Source organism: Anarrhichthys ocellatus, unplaced genomic scaffold (assembly GCF_004355925.1).
Source record: "Anarrhichthys ocellatus isolate YVR2014 unplaced genomic scaffold, GSC_Weel_1.0 scaffold454, whole genome shotgun sequence".
NCBI classification, from domain to species: domain Eukaryota; kingdom Metazoa; phylum Chordata; class Actinopteri; order Perciformes; family Anarhichadidae; genus Anarrhichthys; species Anarrhichthys ocellatus.
The window spans coordinates 1-15,613 of record NW_022280428.1 but is presented as its reverse complement, the minus strand read 5'-3'; the positions used below and the strand labels follow the sequence as shown (position 1 = coordinate 15,613).

Genomic DNA, 15,613 nt, shown 5'->3' with positions numbered 1-15,613 from the left:
TGTCGTTTAGTCATATTACATTGTTATGAAGTCAGTATGGTATGTCGCTTAAAGGTCATAAAAAGTTGAAACACAGAACCTTTGATTGTCAAACATGTCCACTTTATTTTTCTTTTGTACATGAACATTTGTACAAAATGGTACTTTGATTCTATGTATTGTTCTAATAAAGTACTACATATGTACAGGAGGGTTCTACTGTTTCCTGTTCTTTCTCTAAACGTTTCATCCAGAGGCGTGGCCATGAGTCCATATACGTGTCAATATAGAAATAAAGCTCTTTTAGTTTCATATATTTTGTTCTTTAAACTATTTTATGAACGAGTTCAGTGAAGCAGCTCGTGAGACTTTCAATGTCTGTCGTTAACGAGAAGCTTCGGTGCTCTGAACAAATGCCAATATGTGGAATATTACCCAGAATTCATCACATCTGTTCAATAAACATCAAACTGCATTTGATATGACAAAACATCCCAAAACACAAAACATACGTTTGTGACATTCAGTTCAACATCCTGAAATACTCGTTAAATATAATTATATAACTCATAACGAGTTATAAAAGATTCTCTTTGAATCAGTGAACTACAGATCAGAGAGCAGAGCATCATGGGAAATCTGTGATTAAACTTTAGTTTTCTGCTTTTAAAAGATGTAAAATCTAACATCTAGCTCCGCTTTTATTTTGGCGGGATGAAAACCTCAGACATGGTTTATGGAGTTCTGGTCCAGAACTGTCTGAGGTTCTGGTTCCTCCAGCAGCTAGAAACTTTGACCCACGGAGAACGTTTTGGCTTCTCTCATTGGCTGAACGTCGATGACGTCGTCACTAACATTCAAATAAAACAGAACATGAATGACGGATGCTGATTGGACGTCTACATTCACTGTGTCTCCTCGACATCATCATCATCATCATTGCAGAGCCGCGCTGACAGGTGATTGGTCGGCTCAGGTGGAGGGGGTGGGGCTCTGTGCTGCGTTCAGGTGTCACGGGACAGACGTGGTGATGTGGAGGAGCTCTTTTCCACAGCAGGAACTGAACGACCAGGACCTGGACCAGGATCAAGACCAGAACCAGGATCAGAACCAGGACCAGGAAGTGGAGCCAATATTGATCTTCTTTGTTTACATGCAGCTAATAAACATGTTTTTTTATTATTTACTTTACTCATGGTCAAGTCATTTGTTTTATAAATGAAATATAAAGACAACAGCTGTTAGCTGATTGTGTGAAGACCAACGCTCCCTGAACGTCACACAGAGGGATCGTTATCATTTCAAGATCTTCTCTGTAAATGTGGTTCTAACGACCTCACTGAGGAACCGCAGCACAACGTTCCTTCACAGCTCCGAACGGTTCTGGAGAGGAAAAGGCCCGTTGGCGATGCGTTCAGGGACCTTCGGTCTTGGTGTGAACGAGGCTGCCTTCAGGTCACCTGGATGAACACAGATGCAGGTGTCGGAGGTGACGTCATCGTCACATGACCTGAACCGGGAGGCGGGACGGACGTCTATGTGGCGCCCTGCTCGTTAGCGGCCACCAGGGATCAGACGGCGTCAACCTCCTCCAATCAGAGAGTCCAGCTCAGAAGGGACCGCCTCCCCCCAGTCAGAGGGCCTCCTGATTGGCTGTTAAATACTCCTCGGCCCTCTTGTGAGCCTCCAGAGCTTTGATGGTGTAGACGTCCTGAGGAAGCTCAGACTTCCTCCTCATCAGGACCTTGTCCTTTTTCAGGTCCTTCAGGCCCTGAGACAGGGGGTGCAGAACCAGACCAGGATCATTAGAGCGAGAGAGAGAGAGAGAGAGAGAGAGAGAGAGAGAGACAGAGACAGACAGACAGACAGACAGACAGACTACCTGTGAGGCCTCACTCTCCACAGTCTTCTTTAACAGCTGGATGTCTTCAGCTGTTGGCGTCTCTGTTTCCATTGAGTACACAGCTACAGTACTATCACTGTACAACATGTACTGTAAATATATACATAACAGATATTTACAACCGCTGCATAATTCACATTCAAAAACACATTTATCATGTTAAATAAACACTCGTAATGTTAAACACTCGTAATGTTAAACACCCATAATGTTAAATAAACAATCGTAAAAAGAAAGAACTGACCTCTTCCTGTGGGTGGAGTCCTGGGCGGAGGGGGTGGAGCCTATTGCTCTGAAAGAAAGGAACACAGTTAATTATATAAAGATCACTTAACACTAAAAGGTTTTTTTCAGCATTATGGGTATTTTTACTTTTCATACTTTAAGTACATCTTGCTGATAATATACTACTTATACTGAGATGATGAGATGATGTACTCCAGGAACATTTCCTACTGTTACACATCTTTTCTCTATTAATATATACTTGCCACTTTAATAATATACTTGTTTTAACATACAGATATGCGTTTGTTTGTTTACCATATTTTACTGTACATTTTTAAATAATGTCATACTATTGCACTGTGTTTATTGTTTCTTGTTATGCACCATTCACCAAGTCAAATTCCTTGTATGCGTAACGTACTTGGCAATAAACGGTTCTGATTCTGATGACATTTTCAATGCAGGACTTTTACTTGTAGTAGAGTATCTTCATTGTATATATAAATATACATATGCATACATATATATACGTATATGACAGTAGAGTGGAGTACCTGGGGGTTTTGTCTGGCCAAGTCCTCTATCTTGTGCCAGATCTGCTCTCTCTCCTTCAGCTTATATTTCTCTCTGCAGACAGAAGAGGATCAATAATTTGGTGTCATGTGTCTGGTTTTGATGTTTCATCGTGTAAACAGACTCAAACACTGGCAATGTGTTCTTACTTCTGTTTCTCGGCCTTGTATTGCTGCGTGCAGTCATCAAACAGCTTCTGGTTCATCTCCATGAAGAGCTTCAGAGCGTTGTAGATCAGACCGTGGATCGTCCTGAAGAACAGGACCAACAGTTTATCTACAGAACCACTTCAGTCCATCTGTGGTATGAAACCAGCCTTACACCTCTAATGGAGACTGTACATCAACCTGCAGTGATTGATCAGTGTGTTGATCGGTGTGTTGATCAGTACACTGATCAGTGTGTGTGTTACTTGTTCCAGTGGCTCTTGGAGTTCTTGTAGAGGGCCGGGAACATGATGGGGAGGATCTTAGCAGCGTTGTCACTGATCAGACTCATGATGTACTCGTTGTTCCAGTAATACAGAGCCCGCTCTGCCACCTGTGACACAGCAATATGACTTCATCATCATCATCATCATCATCATCATCATCAGGTACACACATATTCATATATCAATATAATATATTATACATATTTATTTCACTTTAACACACCAAGGAACACGAAAATAAAGCTGATTCTTGTTCCGAGGTTTGAGGCAGTCGCTCTGGTCTGGTCCTGGGTCAGGTAGTGCGAGGTTGAGTTCTGATCTAGTTTATGTTCTGGTCCTGGGTCAGGTAGTGCGAGGTTGAGTTCTGATCTAGTTTATGGTCTGGTCCTGGGTCAGGTAGTGCGAGGTTGAGTTCTGATCTAGTTTATGTTCTGGCCCTGGGTCAGGTAGTGTGAGGTTCAGTTATAATCTAGTGTCCTGGTCCTGGTCATAGTCCTGGTACCTGGAAGTGTGGACTGGACACACACTTGGCCAGCTGTCTGAAGAGCGGCTCCTGGACCTTGACGAACTCCGAGGGCTCGATGACGTCCAGGATCTCCTCCAGCTCGTTGAGGAACATCACCTCTTTGGGACTGTGAGTCTTGGGCCAGAACTTCAGCAGACCTATGATCACCTGGAGGGGTCAGAGGTCACGGGGTCACCTGAAGGTTACACTTATCACATGTCATGGAAACAGGAGGGAGACTCACCGGCTCTGTCAGACTGCTGTCTTTCTCCAGGAACTGGACCACACAGTATGCCAGCTGGAGGAGAGAGAGACAGGGAGAGAGTGAGACAGGTAGGGAGACAGGTAGAGAGAGAGTGAGACAGACAGACAGACAGAGAGAGAGAGAGAGAAAGAGAGAGACACAGGGTGAGAGTGAGACAGGTAGGGAGACAGAGAGAGAGAGAGAGTGAGACAGACAGACAGAGAGAGAAAGAGAGAGAGAGACACAGGGTGAGAGTGAGACAGGTAGGGAGACAGAGAGAGAGAGACAAAGAGAGAGTGAGACAGACAGACAGACAGGGAGAGAGACAGACAGACAGACAGGGAGAGAGAGAGACAGACAGACAGACAGACAGACAGACCTGTGGGTGGTAGACACTGAGAGACTTGACTTTATGAAGCGGCAGCAGAACTCTGATGAGAAACATCTTGTGTTCTTCTTTCAGAGGGAGAGCGAAGCCGTTGATGATGCTGAGAGAGAGAGACAGTTAACATTGTCATGATAACCAACGTGCGTGTTACCCATCGTCATGATGACCAACGTGCGTGTGTTACCTCCCCAGGATCTCCAGCAGTTCAGCGATGCCGTTGTGATGTTCTGTCTCATAGATGAATCTGGAGAACAGAAGATCAATAGATGATCACACAGAAGGTTGTTGATCAATAGATGATCACACACAAGGTTGTTGATCAATAGATGATCACACACAAGGTTATTGATCAATAGATGATCACACACAAGGTTATTGATCAATAGATGATCACACACAAGGTTATTGATCAATAGATGATCACACAGAAGGTTGTTGATCAATAGATGATCACACAGGTTATTGATCAATAGATGATCACACAGAAGGTTGTTGATCAATAGATGATCACACAGAAGGTTGTTGATCAATAGATGATCACACACAAGGTTATTGATCAATAGATGATCACACACAAGGTTATTGATCAATAGATGATCACACACAAGGTTATTGATCAATAGATGATCACACACAGGTTATTGATCAATAGATGATCACACAGAAGGTTGTTGATCAATAGATGATCACACAGAAGGTTGTTGATCAATAGATGATCACACGGAAGGTTGTTGATCAATAGATGATCACACGGAAGGTTGTTGATCAATAGATGATCACACGGAAGGTTGTTGATCAATAGATGATCACACGGAAGGTTATTGATCAATAGATGATCACACGGAAGGTTATTGATCAATAGATGATCACACAGAAGGTTGTTGATCAATAGATGATCACACAGAAGGTTGTTGATCAATAGATGATCACACACAAGGTTGTTGATCAATAGATGATCACACACAAGGTTGTTGATCAATAGATGATCACACAGAAGGTTATTGATCAATAGATGATCACACACAAGGTTATTGATCAATAGATGATCACACAGGTTATTGATCAATAGATGATCACACAGAAGGTTATTGATCAATAGATGATCACACAGAAGGTTATTGATCAATAGATGATCACACACAAGGTTATTGATCAATAGATGATCACACACAAGGTTGTTGATCAATAGATGATCACACAGGTTGTTGATCAATAGATGATCACACAGGTTATTGATCAATAGATGATCACACGGGTTATTGATCAATAGATGATCACACGGGTTATTGATCAATAGATGATCACACGGGTTATTGATCAATAGATGATCACACGGGTTATTGATCAATAGATGATCACACAGAAGGTTGTTGATCAATAGATGATCACACACAAGGTTGTTGATCAATAGATGATCACACACAAGGTTATTGATCAATAGATGATCACACACAAGGTTATTGATCAATAGATGATCACACACAAGGTTATTGATCAATAGATGATCACACAGGTTGTTGATCAATAGATGATCACACAGGTTGTTGATCAATAGATGATCACACAGGTTGTTGATCAATAGATGATCACACAGGTTATTGATCAATAGATGATCACACAGGTTATTGATCAATAGATGATCACACAGGTTGTTGATCAATAGATGATCACACAGAAGGTTGTTGATCAATAGATGATCACACGGAAGGTTGTTGATCAATAGATGATCACACGGAAGGTTGTTGATCAATAGATGATCACACGGAGGGTTGTTGATCAATAGATGATCACACGGAAGGTTATTGATCAATAGATGATCACACGGAAGGTTATTGATCAATAGATGATCACACACAAGGTTATTGATCAATAGATGATCACACACAAGGTTATTGATCAATAGATGATCACACGGGTTATTGATCAATAGATGATCACACGGGTTATTGATCAATAGATGATCACACAGGTTATTGATCAATAGATGATCACACAGGTTATTGATCAATAGATGACCACACAGGTTATTGATCAATAGATGACCACACGGAAGGTTATTGATCAATAGATGATCACACAGAAGGTTATTGATCAATAGATGATCACACGGAAGGTTGTTGATCAATAGATGATCACACGGAAGGTTATTGATCAATAGATGATCACACAGAAGGTTGTTGATCAACAGATGATCATGCAGACTAATATCGATAGCAGACGGATATTGATCCTGACCTGTAGAAGATGTTGTTGATCTGGCGCCTGATGTAGGCTCGGAGGCCCAGGAACTTTCCGTAGATGCGGTGCAGGATGGTCTTCAGGAAGTCTCTCTCTCTGGGGTCCTCACTGTCAAACAGCTCCAGCAGCTTGGAAACAAATGTTAAAGTCAAACCTCTCCTCCTCATCTTTTCAACATGCTCCTCCATTCTCTAGACATCACATCTTACCGACATCACAAACTTCTGGTCGATGTGTTTCTTGGCCACGTTGGGCTGGAAGTCCGGAGACTCCAGGAAGCGAAGGAAGAACTCGTAGACGAGCTGTGGAGACAAACATGACAACACCAACGATGTCCAATCAGGACCAATCATATGGAGCGGTGGGAGGGGCTAAAAAAGGATCTAAAATCTACATTTCTTTGTCAATGTTCTTTTAATCTTTAATCTTCTAATCTTTTAATTTGAATATTCTAAGTACTGGTTATACTCACACAATCTACTTTTACTGAAGTTACATTTTCAATGCAGAACTTTTACTAAAAGGCTGTGAATCTCTGGGACTCAGATCACATTGTGATTATAAAAACATTATTTTAGGACATGGTGTGAGGAGGGCCACGTGATGCGAAGGAGGTAGGAGCACCGGACAGGAGCTCCCGGACTGAACACTTTTTTGAACATTTCAGGTATAGCTTAACATTAATGAAATACGGAGACTGAAGTATTAAAGTCACTGCAGGATCTTTGGGGGGAAAACTGAAAAAGGACGAACCAGACGGTCCAGACTTCGAAAAACTGAGCCCGAAAAAGAGACCAGCGACTCCGACAACATGGCGGAAGGCGAGTAGATAGATGGCCTGGTGGAGAAGATAAGTGAAGGAGTATTTAAGAAACTCAGCTCCAGCCTGGATATAAAACTCGACCAAATAGCCAAATGGATGAGCTCGGTGTGTAAACATGTTAAAGCGGTGGAGAAAAGGGTGGACGAAGCAGAACAAAGAATATCCGACACAGAGGACTCTGTGTCACAGCTCCTAGCTAAACTCGAACGCACTGAGACACTGCTAACTGAGGCCATGACCCAGCTGGAGGACCAGGAGAACCGGTCCAGACGCAACATCATAAAGGTCATCAATCTGCCCACACAGAGGGGGATAACGCCAGGGACTTTATCGCATGTTGGCTGCCAAAAATCCTGAACCTCATGGTGAAAAACGACAGGATCAAGCTGGACAGGTGTCACCGCAGCCCCGCAGAACCACTCAACGAGGCCGAGGACCGTCTACATTCGTCTCCACGACTTCGCCGACAAACAGCTGATCATGAAGGGGGCGCGCAGCGCGGCTGAGGCGACTTTCTCCGGGAACCGCACACACGTCTTTGATGACGTCTCACCAGCGGTGGAAAAAAACAACGCAAATTCCTGGAGGCAAAGATATCACTCCGAGACCTCGGCATCCATTACAGATGCTGTATCCAGCTGTGCTGCGCATTACACATGACGGAGGAGTCCGACACTTCAGATCCGCGGATGAGGCACAGAGGTATGTGGAGGAGAGGAAGAAAGACAAAATATAATGGACAAATGCGACGCAATCTGGAATTAAGTGGACAGTTCATACTCGCGGTGGTCATGCTGCGGAAGTAACCCACAAAGAAAGTTAACAGACAACAACTGCAGCCACCCTGAGCCTGAATAATTTAAGTATGCGACACCTTTCTTTTCTTTTGTTCTCTCCATGCTGAAACTTGAAACTCAGTGGAACAAGCTGGTCTGCTCATGTAGTATATTACTATGTTTCAGGAAAGAAACCCAGTTATATTAGATATCATATCTTGTGACCGCACTGATTGATCAAGCTTGATTAAGACTGGGAAGAAACTTCCAAGGCTGTGGATTATAATAAGAGTTGCAATACCTGAAAACGTCTTCTTTATAATAGGGAATCTGGGAGCTCTGTTTTATCACCAGAGTTTGTTTGGATGTCAGGAAAAGAGGGGAACACGGTAGTGAGCAGGAGGTCTCACATGTGCCCTTTCAATAAGTTCAAGTTTCAGTTTGTTTTTGTCATTCAGTGCTCTTAAATGTTCTGTTCTGTACCACACCACCAGAAAGGAATATCCATCTGAACTAGGTCAGCAAAGGTCAGTTAACACATCTCCAGAGCGCCTCCAGGAAGTCTCTGAGAGGACAGTGTCTCTCTGTGACAGAGAAAGAAGTAGGACATGTCAGGGATAGATAGCATCAAACTTTGTACATTTAATGTAAAGGGGATCCATCATCCAATTAAGAGGAAGAAAATACTAAGCCTTCTAAAAAAAGACAAGATACAAATAGCTTTCTTACAAGAAACCCAGCGAGTGGATAAGGAGCACATGAAACTTAAGCGGGACTGGGTAGGCCAGGTTTACTACTCATCATTTTCCTCCAATAGCAGAGGAGTCTATCTTAATACACAAGGCCACCCCATTCATACATGTAGAAGCCACTCTGAGGGCAGATACATCCTTGTTCACGGCACAATGTATGGCACACCGGTCACTTTGATTAATAATTACGCATCAAAAAATCGCCAACTCCGTCACTTTGGACTACAATAGCAGCAGAAATAGAGGAAGGCAGATCTCCCTCTGCAGTTCTAGGTGGTGACTTTGATTGGTCTCCAGCAGACACAGATAGAAGAACAGGTGCAGGTGCTTTACCAAGTAAAGTGCTAGATGATATAAATCTGATAGATGTATGGAGGAACCCTAACCCATCAGTGAGAGACTTCACATTCTACTCTAATCTGCATAACTCTTACTCACGCATAGATTACTCTTTTGCCGCGCCGCAGATTAGAGGACAGGTAAAAGCATGTAGTAGAGGATCTACATGTCAGCGAACGTGCTCCAGGATACCTGGAGATGACTGAGTGAAGCTATGTCTTGCACACAGAGATGGCGTTTCCCATCATATCTCCTCACGGACAAGGAATTCAAAGAAAAGATGGAGGCTGAGTTGGATTTATTTTTTGACATCAACAACATGAAACAAACCCTGAGTGTCTCTGGGAATCTGCAAAAGCCTATATTAGAGGATTTACTCTCTCACAGATGTCACACCGGAAAAACTCCTTCAGAAGCAGAATGAACTGGAAACGGACTTAACAAAGGCAGAGCTGGCCCGTAAGTCTAGTCCAACCAGAACTCTCATTAAAGTGCAAAGTATCAGAGCGGCACTCAATTCAGTTCTGAATGAGAAAACACCTCGATCCTTATTCTATCAGAAGCAACCACTGTATGAATATGGAAACTAAGATAGTAAATATTTGGCCCGCCTGCTTAACCAGAAACTAGATGACAACACCAGGAATCAGAGATCCAGGAGGGAAAAGACGTTTAAAGAAGAAAAATATCAACTGTGTTTCTGTATCATTTTACAAATCATTTTACAAAACTGATAACAGCACTAAAGAGGAACTTGACAAATTATTTTCTAAAATTAAATTACCTACACTAACAAATGAACAGCAACAATCTTTGGGGAAACCCATTCAGGAACAGGAAATATTAGAAGCAATAGGCTCGTTCGAGTTGAACTGCGCCTCGCCTGGAAAGCAGACGAGAGCAGGCGGACGTAGAAAGGGGCGTTGACAAAAAACTGCGTTCAAGTCGGACCGTTTTCAGCCGCCTGCTTCTTCTTCTTCTGCTTCTTTCTTTTGCTTTGTTTGGCGGTTGGCAAACAGCTTTCGGGTGCATTACCGCCTCCCACTAATCTGGAGTGTGGACTAAGAACTCTAATACGACAACCAAACGAAAATAAATACATATACATACTGTATATACACACACATACATACATATGTGTGTAAATGAATAAAGATATGTATATAAATATATACATATAGAAAAAATAAAATAAAATAGAAAAAATAAATAAAACATTTCTTTCTCAAATTCTATTCATTAGTGTTGTTGACTCTAAATATTCCAGAAAAAGTTTCCAACATTTGTCACTCAAGCTTTCCTCTCCAATCTCTCTTAGACCTTTTTTCAAAACGTCTCTCTCTGACTCGTACCTCTGACAGGACAATGAAACATGGTCCACGGTTTCTTCTTCTCCACAAAATGTACACTTTCCATTATTATGCTTTCTAATAACAGAGGGAACTGTTCAGTCAGAGTCTTCAATCAGAGGAGCGGCGGTTCGATCCCCGGCTCCACTAGGAGCATGTCGATGTGTCCTTGAGCAAGACACTTAACACTAAATTGCTGGTCTTTAAGTTTGGATGTCTTTTCATATATTTAACTATGTTATTATTATAATTGAGGATATAAGATTGGGCATATTTTAGTTCTTGGATGTCATATTTATTTAAACATTTATAAAAATAAATATATGTGAAGATACAGTCATTTCTAAATCATACAACCGTAAATTTAAGAAATTTAAAAACTGAACCAACAGTCCAAACATCACAGCTACATAAACAGGCTCCACACGGAGGAAAAGCAGCGCTGCAAGTTTCCATCAGTGACAATTGTGCTTTTCTTTTAATACGTGTTGTGATGCTTCACAATCATTAATCGATGGACACATTCAGTGCTCTGACTGAGAACATGTTGACATCAAGTAGGATGTAGGCTTTCTCAATAAATATCTTTATTTACAGATGCTAAATAAATACCTTATATATTATTGTTATTGCACAAAATGAGACTAGATGGCTATTAAGCCAACAATCTAGCATAAAGTATTACAATTAGACAGAAAATTAGGATTTACATTTTTTTATACTATATTTATCCTGTTAATTAAGGATAAATTTGTCTCTGCATTTGACCCATCCCTATATATGGGGAGCAGTGGGCTGTCTTTGACATGCGACACGTCAAAGGCCAAGGCTTGAACAGCCGACCTTGTGGTCACCAGACAACCCTCTTAACAAAGTGAGCCACGGTCGCCCACCTTTGCCAATAAAGAAAATCTAAGAGCCAATCAGCTCTTTGATCCGAAGACAGCAAGAAGTTTCCCATCATGCCCTGGGGTCACGCAGTCAGTGGAGAGCAACTGCAGCGCCTGGCTCTAAAATCTGCGGCCACCCCGCTCTCGTAAGGTTATCGTTGCCCACGTCAGCGCAAGTCCCATCATGCCCTGGGGTCATGCAGTCGGTGGAGAGCAATTCTGCATCGCCTGGCTCTAAAATCTGCGCCGCCTCGCTCACGTGAGATCATCGTTACGCACGTTTTCATGACGTCAGAGCAAGTCGGACGCAAATCTACCAAGCATGCATTGTGCGCCGATCGCTGGTGATCGATACTGCGCACGCCTGGCTCAAGTCGAACGAGCCTAATGTCTTTGATGCACAGTGGACAATCACCAGATGGGTTCCCAGCGGAGTGGTTTAAAGCCTTTAAAACAAGCTCACTCCTCATCTGGTCAGAACTTATAATTACAGCTTTGACACAACTCACCACCTACCTGTAATAATGTGGCTAGCCAACATTAGCCTGATCTTGAAAAAGAACAAGGACCCCGAAGACCCAGCGTCTTACAGGCTCATATCGCTCATTAATGTAGACGCAAAGATTTTAGCCAAGGTATTGACTCTGAGGCTTGAACCATTAATATCAATATTAGTAAATCCTGGTCAAACAGGTTTTATTAAAGGGAGGAATTCCTCCAATAATACCAGGAGGCTTCTGAACATAACACAGTTTGCTAGAGATAATAATGTACAGGCCTGGCAGTGTCTCTGGACTCATTAAAAGCTTTTGTCAGGGTTGAGCGGCCCTTTCTTTTCTATGCTATGGAAACATTTAAAATAGGTACAGAATTCATTGACTGGGTGAAACAGCTGTATTTTTCTCCTAGAGCGGCCGTTATTACCAACTCCTACTGCTCAGACCCGTTCCCATTAGAGTGCGGCACCCGTCAGGGATGCCCATTGAGCCCTCTTTTGTTTGCATTGGCTATTGAGCCCTTAGCTGAGCTCATCAGAACCACACCAACGATAAGAGGTTTCAATGTCAACGGTACCATACAAAACATGTCTCTCTATGCGGATGATGTCCTGCTGTACCTGGTTGAGATAGACACTACCATCCCGTCTACTTGAATGTTTACAACAGTTTGGGAACCTATCAGGTTTTAAAGTTAATCTATCAGAAACTGAGGCCATGGCTATTGGTGGTCTGGCAGGCTCTACGCCACCTAGTGGATTCCCTTTTCACTGGTCACTCAGGGAGATAATGTACCTTGGAATTAGAATTGGCCCCTCCCTTAAAAAACTCAATCTTAAACCAATCACAACACGCATTAGGGAAGACTTGAATAGGTGGGGAACTTTACCAGCTTCCTGGTTGGGCAGGATAAGCGTAGGTTACTGTACCCCCTACAGATGCTGCCAGACTCAACTCCCAACAGCTTCTTCATTGACTTGGATAAAATGTTCACACAATTCATCTGGCAGGGCAAAAAGGTTAGAATGAAAATAGGTAAACTACAGAAAAGCAAGCAACAAGGAGGGCTGGGAGTCCCTAACACAAAGGTCTACTACTGGGCAGCACAGATGCGGTACATATATGAGTGGGTGAATTTAGAGCTACAAACGCATCGATGGACATGGAGCCGACAAATTGTGGTTTAGTCACTTTAAAGAACTGTCCCTTCATAAACTACAAAAGGGCAAAGCTGGAGGTTCAACATAACTTCATTGTACGGAACACATTGAACACCTGGAACAAGATCATGGTCCACTTTAGATTTAAGAATCATTTCTCACTTCTGGCTCCCATATGGAGAAACCCGGATTTCCCCCCTCATGTCAAGACTCTGTGTTCAGGCTCTGGCAGGAGGTCTGGACCAACTTGTCAAACTCTATGAAGGAGGAGCAATGGACTTGTTTGAGGACCTGAAGAGCAAATACTCTCCAACAGTCCCATTTCTTCCACTGTTACCCAAAACCTTACATGCTCCAAACATGTGCTTTCTGGAAGAAATCCTCACACAACCCAGACCAAAGAGCTTCATTTCTCACGTCTATGAAACCTTTGGCCTACATCTTAATCACTCCACTGACCACATCCACAAACAGTGGCAGATTGACATGGAGTGTCAGATGAAGGAAAATATATGGACATCAATTATGGAAAACACACTTAACATTCTGAGCTGTAGCACAGATAGAGAAAGAAACTATGACACAGACTGCATTGTACACCACTGCTGAGGGGCAGGCTGGTTCTACTACATGCAGTAAATGTAACTCTGAAGTTGGTACTTACTGTATATACACATGTTTTGGAAATGTGCAAAGATACAAACATTGTGGAGAGAAGTGAAGGACGAAGTGGTTTCTTTGATCGATATGACCTGGAGCTTTCACCTCCTCAATGTATGTTGGCAGCTAAAGTGAGCAGGAGGAGAAGCAACGACGCTGAACTGATTGGAATGCTGTTGTATAAAGCACGAAAGACTATTCTTAAATTCTGGATTTCTAAAGGTACCCCTTCCACAGACGACCGGTACGAGGGGATTCTGGAGGTTCTCCCTCTGGAACAGTTGACCCACACCCTCCATGAGCATGTCAAGGGGTTTCTCAAGATATGGAAACCGGTATTAGACGTGGCGGACCCCTCCGGGCTGGACTTTGCCCTGCCAGATTAAAAACACTGGTACCGCTGACTTGACCTGACGATGTAACCAACATGTACTGATGTCAGGATGCTGATGTGCGAATGTGTTATTATCTGCTGTGGTTGTCTTTTAAATTTTTTAAATATTATTTTATTTGTTGTTGTTCTCTCCCTCTGTATCGAATCCGTAACGTTCTGGAGTTCTGTCTTCAATATAAAGATATAAAAACAAGATTATATCTCACTGTGACGGTCTACATTTATATTCATCAATAAAAAACTGATCTTTCATTAATACACATTTTCAGTGTGTATTAGTACTTTCACTACAGTAAAGGTACTCTCTGGGTGTACTTTCACTACGGTAAAGGTATTCTGTGGGTGTACTTTCACTACGGTAAAGGTATTCTGTGGGTGTACTTTCACTACAGTAAAGGTACTCTGTGGGTGTACTTTCACTACGGTAAAGGTACTCTGTGGGTGTACTTTCACTACGGTAAAGGTATTCTGTGGGTGTACTTTCACTACGGTAAAGGTATTCTGTGGGTGTACTTTCACTACGGTAAAGGCACTCTGTGGGTGTACTTTCACCATGGTAAAGGTACTCTCTGGGTGTACTTTCACGACGGTAAAGGTACTCTCTGGGTGTACTTTCACTACAGTAAAGGTATTCTCTGGGTGTACTTTCGCTACAGTAAAGGTATTCTCTGCGTGTACTTTCACTACAGTAAAGGTATTCTCTGGGTGTACTTTCGCTACAGTAAAGGTATTCTCTGCGTGTACTTTCACTACAGTAAAGGTATTCTCTGCGTGTACTTTCACTACAGTAAAGGTATTCTCTGCGTGTACTTTCACTACAGTAAAGGTACTCTCTGGGTGCACTTTCACTACAGTAAAGGTATTCTCTGGGTGTACTTTCACTACAGTAAAGGTACTCCCTGGGTGTACTTTCACTACAGTAAAGGTACTCCCTGGGTGTACTTTCACTACAGTAAAGGTACTCTCTGTGTGTACTTTCACTACAGTAAAGGTACTCTCTGGGTGTACTTTCACTACAGTAAAGGTACTCTCTGGGTGTACTTTCACGACAGTAAAGGTACTCTGCGTGTAATTGTACCTGCAGGTGAGGCCATGCAGCCTCCAGCGTTGGTTCGTCCTCTTCAGGGTCAAACTCTGCTCCGGTCGGGTTTGAGGAAGGAGGAAGTGTCCGGAACAAGTTCACTGAAAACTGAACACACACACACACACACACACACACACACACACACACACGTGGTGAATGTGTATGTGTGTGTATATATACATATAAGTATACACATACACATATACATACACATACATATATATACATACACATACATATACATACACATACATACATACATATACATACACATACATACATATACATACATACATATACATACATACATACATATATATACATACATATATACATATATACACATACATTTATACATATATACATACATATATACATATATACATACATATATACAT

General features: G+C 42.3%; 1 protein-coding gene across 1 annotated transcript; it reads right to left on the bottom strand.

Annotated features, from left to right (window-relative positions):
• Positions 1 to 80: 80 nt before the first annotated feature.
• ppp2r5d (protein phosphatase 2, regulatory subunit B', delta) lies at positions 81 to 15,382 on the bottom strand (the record flags this gene model as incomplete). Its single annotated transcript, XM_031879857.1, has 13 exons — positions 81 to 1,750; positions 1,862 to 1,972; positions 2,127 to 2,174; positions 2,665 to 2,737; positions 2,833 to 2,934; positions 3,096 to 3,223; positions 3,619 to 3,789; positions 3,866 to 3,919; positions 4,245 to 4,353; positions 4,438 to 4,497; positions 6,489 to 6,619; positions 6,701 to 6,793; positions 15,210 to 15,382. Coding segments are annotated over 13 exons (1,391 nt in total), but the record flags the coding sequence as incomplete, so codon positions are not given.
• Positions 15,383 to 15,613: the final 231 nt, after the last annotated feature.